The sequence below is a fragment of the Thalassophryne amazonica genome, chromosome 20 (assembly GCF_902500255.1).
Source record: "Thalassophryne amazonica chromosome 20, fThaAma1.1, whole genome shotgun sequence".
Lineage (NCBI taxonomy): Eukaryota > Metazoa > Chordata > Actinopteri > Batrachoidiformes > Batrachoididae > Thalassophryne > Thalassophryne amazonica.
In genome coordinates this window covers 46,580,215-46,589,887 of record NC_047122.1, presented here as the reverse complement: position 1 = coordinate 46,589,887, position 9,673 = coordinate 46,580,215, and the positions used below count along the sequence as shown (strand labels likewise).

Sequence of the window (9,673 nt, the reverse complement as noted above, 5' to 3'; positions counted from 1 at the left end):
AAACGCAACACTTTTGGTTTTGCTCCCATTTTGTATGAGATGAACTCAAAGATCTACAACTTTTTCCACATACACAATATCACCATTTCCCTCAAATATTGTTCACAAACCAGTCTAAATCTGTGATAGTGAGCACTTCTCCTTTGCTGAGATAATCCATCCCACCTCACAGGTGTGCCATACAAAGATGCTGATTAGACACCATGATTAGTGCACAGGTGTGCCTTAGACTGTCCACAATAAAAGGCCACTCTGAAAGGTGCAGTTTTGTTTTATTGGGGGGGGGGATACCAGTCAGTATCTGGTGTGACCACCATTTGCCTTATGCAGTGCACCACATCTCCTTCACATAGAGTTGATCAGGTTGTCAATTGTGGTCTGTGGAATGCTGGTCCACTCCTGTTCAATGGCTGTGCAAAGTTGCTGGATAGTGGCAGGAACTGGTAAACGCTGTCATATACGCCGGTCCAGAGCATCCCAAACATGCTCAATGGGTGACATGTCCGGTGAGTATGCCGGCCATGCAAGAACTGGGACATTTTCAGCTTCCAAGAATTGTGTACAGATCCTTGCAACATGGGGCCATGCATTATCCTGCTGCAACATGAGGTGATGTACTAGGATGTATGGCACAACAATGGGCCTCAGGATCTTGTCACGGTATCTCTGTGCATTTAAAATGCCATCAATAAAATGCACCTGTGTTCTTCGTCCATAACAGACGCCTGCCCATACCATAACCCCACTGCCACCATGGGCCACTCGATCCACAACATTGACATCAGAAAACCGCTCACCCACACGACACCACACATGCTGTCTGCCATCTGCCCTGAACAGTGTGAACCAGGATTCATCCGTGAAGAGAACACCTCTCCAACGTGCCAAACGCCGGCGAATGTGAGCATTTGCCCACTCAAGTCGGTTACGACGACGAACTGGAGTCAGGTCGAGACCCCGATGAGTACGACGAGAATGCAGATGAGCTTCCCTGAGACGGTTTCTGACAGTTTGTGCAGAAATTCTTTGGTTATGCAAACCGATTGTTTCAGCAGCTGTCCGAGTGGCTGGTCTCAGGCGATCTTGGAGGTGAACATGCTGGATGTGGAGGTCCTGGGCTGGTGTTACACGTGGTCTGCGGTTGTGAGGCTGGTTGGATGTACTGCCAAATTCTCTGAAACGCCTTTGGAGACGGCTTATGGTAAATGAACATTCAATACACGAGCAACAGCTCTGGTTGACATTCCTGCTGTCAGCATGCCAATTGCACGCTCCCTCAAATCTTGCGACATCTGTGGCATTGTGCTGTGTGATAAAACTGCACCTTTCAGAGTGGCCTTTTATTGTGGGCAGTCTAAGGCACACCTGTGCACTAATCATGGTGTCTAATCAGCATCTTGATATGGCACACCTGTGAGGTGGGATGGATTATCTCAGCAAAGGAGAAATGCTCACTATCACAGATTTAGACTGGTTTGTGAACAATATTTGAGGGAAATGGTGATATTGTATATGTGGAAAAAGTTTTAGATCTTTGAGTTCATCTCATACAAAATGGGAGCAAAACCAAAAGTGTTGCGTTTATATTTTTGTGAGTGTATATATATATATATATATATATATATATATATATATATATATATATATATGACGGCTTTCAGGTGGATTTCAGACGGATTCCGGTTGCTTTCCAGTCGTGTGAATATCCGATTGTGATTGTGCATGAGCTGGACATACCAGAACATGTCCCATGAGGCTTCATCACGGCGTTGCTTTGCGCCGAGCAGCTGCACCGCAACGCGCGGAACTCCTCCGCACGTCTGTCTTAATGCGCCGAAAAAGTGCTGATGTCCACGTCTTTTCACAATTCCTGTGCTAGTCAGATGACACACCGGATCAAGACAGCGTCCAGTTTAAAAATGAACGGCACATTTCACTGTTACAGGAGTTTTTGTCATGGAAAGAGAAGCGGCTCCACCGTGCATCGCGGTGCAGCCGCTTGGCGCAAAGCAACGCCGTGATGAAGGCTCACGGGAGATGTTCTGGCATGTCCAGCTCATGCACAATCACAATCGGATATTCACACGACTGGAAAGCAAACGGAATCCATCTGAAATCCACCTAAAAGCCGTCCTGTGAGACCAACACCGAGGTGGTTTTGTGCCGCGTAATGAACGGCTCCGTGGCGCGTCCCTCCGCTTTTCTTTCCATGAAAAAAACTCCTGTAACAGTGGAATGTACCGAAAAATTGCTGATGTCCACATCTTCTGCCTTTTTGTGAAAGTCAGATGAGGTCCCGGATCAACAAAGCCTTTACGTTGGAAATGATCTGGTTGTTCCAGCGGGGTGTCAGCCTGTCGATGGGGGCTGGGAGCGCGCCGTGCTCTCAGGAGTTGTGGGCAGTCCTTAAAGCAGCAGTAACACTCCGTAATCTGTTTAATCCCCATAAAATCGTCCCTGAAAGCCATATTAATTTTTCGAACGGTGTCCACCTGGAGGTCTCTCACAGTTTCTGGAAAAAAATTGATGCAGCAAAGCTCCAAATCGTTCAGACTTTTATTCACAATAAAAATCCGCCGAGAGGGTGGACCACACCTCACTCAAAGCCTGCTCACAGGCGAATTATGCAACCGACAGGCATGAAAAAACTCACGCATGTGCACGAGGGTTCAAGCTTGTCTGGCGCAATCACACGTGATTCAAATCCATATGGTTTTTTAAAAAAAATAATAAGGTCGGATACTTTTCTAACAGACCTCGTACACTTTAATGTGCTTGCAATGTGCTCTGGGCATGTATAAAGCACAGTATCAGATGTGGACTTGGTATCAGCAGATTCTCAATATTAAATAGCTTGGATTGGGCAAATAAATAATATTTTTCAGAAAGGTGTTGTGTGGTCAGGTAAAAATTGGATGGAGCAAATCTGGTCAACCTCACTGATGGAGAGGCTTATTTTGCCATTGTCTATAATCAGCTGATTTGTCACAAAAGGTCTGTTGCAACAGAAACAAAAAAAAATCTTATGTGACAGCAGACTGGACAAATGCTATATTCCTGCTGAGAGTGAGTGCTTTTATCACCATGTATATGATAAACTAGTCATTAGCTTTTTACTGTTGCCAATCAAATTATTTGTAATTGGGATGTTTCATAGTCAGGGTACACAAGTATGTGTCAGTGGTACCAAAAAAAAAAAAAATCAAAGTGGTTACTTTGGTCAAGTTATTCATCCACATCTAACTGCTGACTGGGGTACTTAAATCCCCAAAGTTTCAGACCTGTTAGATGTCTGCATATATGAGCTCATAGATACGATCTCCTGTACTTTCCAGAGAGGACTCTTTTTGACTAAGATAATTGTTGTGTAAATTAAATAGACTAAGATTAGTGCAATCTACCCATATATATGATCTACTAAAAACAATTGATGGTAAGTATGTACTCAGAGTATGCAACTGCTATTGTGTTTCTGCATTCTAAAATAGTGATGGACTATAAGCATTTCTGGAGAGGACAGTTTTTGACAGACGGAAAGTTACATCCCGTGAAAATACTCTGTGCATGAACCACCAACTTTAACCAAATTTGACCATTAATATGCCTTTACAAATGTAGAGACAAACGTCTATAATTTACATTTTAAAAGTTACCCACCAATTGCCATGAATATCTCATTCACATTCATAGATGTCTTGGCTGACGTCTCCATGAAAAGTAAACTGTTGTCATCGGCATAGGACTGGGCATCCTGTGGAAACATCACAAACAACACAAGGATTGTATTGAACCCTATGCCTACATGCATTCAAGCTTCATTTACAAATATTGTTGTGATCAAGTTAACACATGAAAGCGAACCATAAGACACAGAAACATATCTTTTGGTCAGACCTGGAAATCAACAGCTCTCTTGTTGGCCAAGTCAGCCTTGTTGCCAGACAGAGCGATGACTATATTAGGGCTAGCTTGTCTTTGCAGCTCCTTCACCCAGTTCTTTGCTCGTGCAAAAGACTCCTGGAAATAAGAATGCAAAATTCTCAGATGAACACTCAGCCTGTATCACCTGCACAGCTAAAAGTGGGAGTGATGTTCTCTGCGTTATTGCGAACAAATTCACGTGCCTCGTTTGTAATGTCGTAGACAACAATGGCAGCCTGTGCTCCTCTGTAATACATGGGTGCCAAACTGTGGTAACGCTCTTGACCCGCAGTGTCCCAGATTTCAAACTTCACTGTTGTGTCATCTAGACACACTGTCTGGGTGAGAAAGGCCGCTGAAGACACAGAAATGAACCACTTTCGTTGAATAACACAGTCCATAATAACTTCAAAAAGTTAATAAATTTTTACAGTTTTCTGTATTAGCCGACTTCTAGAATTACTGTCAATACCACCTAAAAGGAAACAGCTTTCTGTAAGTAACTTAATGTACAATAGGAACTGACTCTGTTGTTGGAGATTTAGCTTCAGAAATAACTATTTATTCTTAATAGGTTGACTACTGCAAAGCACCTAAATGACTGTGATAAAATGCATCTTTCATATGACACATAACATAATTGGACAGTTATTTAAATAAAGACACAATTATGCAAGAACAGAAAAGTGTAATTATGCAATTCTCCAATACTCCCCAAATGTGAGCTACAGTAAGACTGGAGCTAATGTGAAGAAGCCTGGTCCAATCTTAGGAAGCTTACCTCCTATTGTGCTCTCCTGAAATTCATGGAACTGGCCCTTGACAAAACGGAGCACTAAGCTGGACTTTCCAACAGCTGACTCCCCCAACAGCACCAACTTAAACTGACAGATCTTGTTCCCTGCATTGGGTCCATTGGGTCTCGTAGTTCCTGCCCGACTGGCCATGGCCTAGACAGATCCCCTGGTGTCCTGTGTGCCAAAATTCACTATCAGCAGCTCTGCTGCAAGAAGAAAGAAGAGGAAAATTGATCACTGAGTGTCAGGGTATTAAATAAGCATTATAGTCTCAGATGCGCCAATCAAAGAATTATAACAAGGAATATTGGCTTACTGTTATATATGCCAAAATTATCTTAAGTATTCAGTCAGCTGGACTCTGGTAACCATCTACAAAACTCAAAATATCAATGGTAACAGCAATCACAGCTACTGTAGTGTGTTTTGGAGCTGCTGACAGTTTCTTTAATGAGCTGGGGGGTTTTAAGTTGTGAGATGATTATGTGTGACTCTTCAGGGATGGAAAATAGAGCAAAATATTTTTGTTTTCAATATGAAGTATGAAAAATAGAACTCCAAAGAATCTGTTGACTAATGTTGTGTGGGCAGTTAGTGACACCTCGTACGAAATCACTTTTATTTAGAATTACTGGTATAGATCATTAACTATTCAAGATATTTATAGTTGAAATAACCAACAATGAGGGCATTTACCACAATGGCAAACAAGTGTGCCCGGACGGTAGGAATAGCATTATCATAAAAATAAATAAAACTACAAGAACTGCAAATTCTCGTTGACATGCACTGCAAGTCTTAGAATTTCACCAACCTGCCTTTTTGTTGAGCCTACTACAACTGTGACAAACTCTGTAAGAATACAGGCCACTCATGTGTGCATTGTTTAGTAACTTTATTTACATCTGACTGTGGACTAACTTGTGTACAACAGATGGCTATTATAAGGAGATAATAAGACTATCACACATTTTTTCAGGGAGAATCAGTCCTTGTGATACACAGAACCTTATCCCACACCACAGAACCGACTATTAGACCTTTAACTACACACATGCCATCAACTGCCTTATCTGGGTTATTGTGTCTGCTGCAACAATACATGACACCTCAACATAAGAAAGGGATAATGCACCCTCAACAACAAAAGCCAACCTCGAGAAGTATATAGAGTCACAGTTTTATGCTTCGATCTTAAATATGATCAATCTATCTTTGTTAGTTGGCTATGTACCACAGGCTTTTAAGGTGGCAGTAATTAAACCATTACTTAAAAAGCCATCACTTGACCCAGCTATCTTAGCTAATTATAGGCCAATCTCCAACATTCCTTTTCTCTCAAAAATTCTTGAAAGGGTAGTTGTAAAACAGCTAACTGATCATCTGCAGAGGAATGGTCTATTTGAAGAGTTTCAGTCAGGTTTTAGAATTCATCATAGTACAGAAACAAATGATCTTCTTATGGCCTCGGACAGTGGACTCATCTCTGTGCTTGTTCTGTTAGACCTCAGTGCTGCTTTTGATACTGTTGACCATAAAATTTTATTACAGAGATTAGAGCATGCCATAGGTATTAAAGGCACTGCGCTGCGGTGGTTTGAATCATATTTGTCTAATAGATTACAATTTGTTCATGTAAATGGGGAATCTTCTTCACAGACTAAAGTTAATTATGGAGTTCCACAAGGTTCTGTGCTAGGACCAATTTTATTCACTTTATACATGCTTCCCTTAGGCAGTATTATTAGACGGTATTGCTTAAATTTTCATTGTTACGCAGATGATACCCAGCTTTATCTATCCATGAAGCCAGAGGACACACACCAATTAGCTAAACTGCAGGATTGTCTTACAGACATAAAGACATGGATGACCTCTAATTTCCTGCTTTTAAACTCAGATAAACCTGAAGTTATTGTACTTGGCCCCACAAATCTTAGAAACATGGTGTCTAACCAGATCCTTACTCTGGATGGCATTACCCTGACCTCTAGTAATACTGTGAGAAATCTTGGAGTCATTTTTGATCAGGATATGTCATTCAAAGCGCATATTAAACATATATGTAGGACTGCTTTTTTTGCATTTATGCAATATCTCTAAAATCAGAAAGGTCTTGTCTCAGAGTGATGCTGAAAAACTAATTCATGCATTTATTTCCTCTAGGCTGGACTATTGTAATTCATTATTATCAGGTTGTCCTAAAAGTTCCCTGAAAAGCCTTCAGTTAATTCAAAATGCTGCAGCTAGAGTACTGACGGGGACTAGAAGGAGAGAGCATATCTCACCCATATTGGCCTCTCTTCATTGGCTTCCTGTTAATTCTAGAATAGAATTTAAAATTCTTCTTCTTACTTATAAGATTTTGAATAATCAGGTCCCATCTTATCTTAGGGACCTCGTAGTACCATATCACCCCAATAGAGCGCTTCGCTCTCAGACTGCAGGCTTACTTGTAGTTCCTAGGGTTTGTAAGAGTAGAATGGGAGGCAGAGCCTTCAGCTTTCAGGCTCCTCTCCTGTGGAACCAGCTCCCAATTCAGATCAGGGAGACAGACACCCTCTCTACTTTTAAGATTAGGCTTAAAACTTTCCTTTTTGCTAAAGCTTATAGTTAGGGCTGGATCAGGTGACCCTGAACCATCCCTTAGTTATGCTGCTATAGACGTAGACTGCTGGGGGGTTCCCATGATGCACTGTTTCTTTCTCTTTTTGCTCTATATGCACCACTCTGCATTTAATCATTAGTGATCGATCTCTGCTCCCCTCCACAGCATGTCTTTTTCCTGGTTCTCTCCCTCAACCCCAACCAGTCCCAGCAGAAGACTGCCCCTCCCTGAGCCTGGTTCTGCTGGAGGTTTCTTCCTGTTAAAAGGGAGTTTTTCCTTCCCACTGTAGCCAAGTGCTTGCTCACAGGGGGTCGTTTTGACCGTTGGGGTTTTACATAATTATTGTATGGCCTTGCCTTACAATATAAAGCGCCTTGGGGCAACTGTTTGTTGTGATTTGGCGCTATATAAAAAATTGATTGAGTTTTAGACAGTGACATGCTTTATAACTTTGCATCTACACCACCACAAGAGTTGAAATTAAACATTCCAGATGTTTTTAGACCTTTGAAAGTAGATTTTTAGCTTTAATTCAAGGGACTTAACAAAAATATCACAATCATTGGGTTATTACAACTATTTGTAGACCTATTACCTCAGAGTAAAAGTCACAGTCTAATTTGCTTTTATGAAAAACTATTCTCAGACAAGTTTGATCAACCCTATCTGAGAATCAATAATTATGAAGTGGCTATTGATATGGTACCATATTCCACCATCTCATACATCTAATAAATAGACAGGAGCCTACAGCATCCAAAAAGAAACCACTGCGTTGATGGCAAGAAAAAGAGGGATTTCAGGATGCCAAAGACGTACAGAAAGCAACTGACAAATTGCTGGGTAGCTTGAATAACAATGGGTGCTGTATTAACAGTAATGTGTAGTTTGTGTACAGTATTGTATTTGTTTAAAAGCACTATTGGAATACAATTTTTAACTAATCAAGAGCCTTCATTTGGCTGTCAACTGTTTGTACTAGTTTTAGGGGATGAACTGTATCTGAAACATTCAGACAGGCCAGACAAAAATGCAGTGTTCTGCAAACCTGATAATATTTCGACTTAGCTGCTGTTCACTGAGGTTATTTTAAAAAACGTGTATTGATGCTATGTTTTGATTTAGACAGGACGCCATTTTCCAAATTGTGTTTGTAGTCAAGCTAGTTAGCTGGCTCGCTAACCCCTCAAGTGACCGCATCCATTGCGCCCATTAAATATGACACGACAGATTAATAATGTATCCTTGATGTTGCAAAGCAGCTTCGTCAAGTGGAAATGTGTCGGATGGCTAACAGAGTGTAACCAAACCTTCAATAAACAAACACCTATGTTAGCTTTGTAGCACTGTTAGCATCCCACAGTCTTTTACTTAGCTGTGAGCTATCACAGCGTCACTTAACAACCGAGTAATACTGATGGCCATCTGATCGTTATGCATACACGTCAACGAACAGCAGCGAGAAGGCCTGGATTTTTCCATTCCTTTTCGCTATCAAACATTCCCGACGTTAGCCCAAGTGAGCTAGCGAATGTTAGCCTAGCCGCACAGCCACAACTTGCCGATTCACGTCAATTACGCTACCTGAGAGCCAGACGACGACTTCGACTTTAAATACCACCGCAGCAATATTTGCAAACCAAACCCGTAACACTGTGGAGCGGCGGTGTTGGGAAAACCAAGAAAATAATTTTCATCAATCCCGTCACGTCTCCTCCTTTCTTTCTTCTCGCAACTTCCCCCTAGAACCAAAACACAAGCTCTTCCGCTCCCCGTGCCACGTCACAGCGCTCGCCCCGCCCCCGAAACCGAGATCGCATATTCTGATCGACCTGAAATTCCCTTAAATACTTAAAATATATATTTTTAGTACATTTTTTGAATAAAGTTATGAAGCATATAACATCTAAAATTTTATTTTTAGCAGGCAGGAGCACCATAAGCACCTGTTATGTGCACGCCTGGTCTCAGAGATCTTCAGCCGCTTTTTCCGGGATCAGGTTGGGAGCCTCATATATTAATGTTATACAACCCCTGGCAATAATTATGGAATCACCGGCCTCGGAGGATGTTCATTCAGTTGTTTAATTTTGTAGAAAAAAAGCAGATCACAGACATGACACAAAACTAAAGTCATTTCAAATGGCAACTTTCTGGCTTTAAGAAACACTATAAGAAATCAGGAAAAATAACTGTGGCAGTCAGTAACGGTTACTTTTTTAGACCAAGCAGAGGAAAAAAATATGGACTCACTTAATTCTGAGGAATAAATTATGGAATCACCCTGTAAATTTTCATCCCCAGAACTAACACCTGCATCAAATCAGATCTGCTCGTTAGTCTGCAT

General features: G+C 41.4%; 1 protein-coding gene across 3 annotated transcripts in view; it reads right to left on the bottom strand.

Moving 5' to 3' along the window:
- rab5aa (RAB5A, member RAS oncogene family, a) overlaps window positions 1-9,103 on the bottom strand; it is a 15,459-nt gene extending 6,356 nt beyond the window's left edge. Inside the window, exons 1-5 of one of the 3 annotated variants that reach the window (XM_034161026.1) lie at window positions 8,967-9,103; window positions 4,703-4,924; window positions 4,125-4,276; window positions 3,895-4,017; window positions 3,658-3,751 (exon numbers count right to left, since the gene is read on the bottom strand). In XM_034161026.1, coding sequence (XP_034016917.1) covers window positions 3,658-3,751; window positions 3,895-4,017; window positions 4,125-4,276; window positions 4,703-4,868 — 535 coding nt within the window. In that variant the 5' untranslated portion in view covers window positions 4,869-4,924; window positions 8,967-9,103. Of the gene's footprint in view, window positions 1-3,657; window positions 3,752-3,894; window positions 4,018-4,124; window positions 4,277-4,702; window positions 4,932-8,910 lie in introns of all 3 variants that reach the window. The other 2 variants (XM_034161025.1, XM_034161024.1) reach the window with 2 other exon arrangements.
- Between the last annotated feature and the right edge of the window lie 570 nt (window positions 9,104-9,673).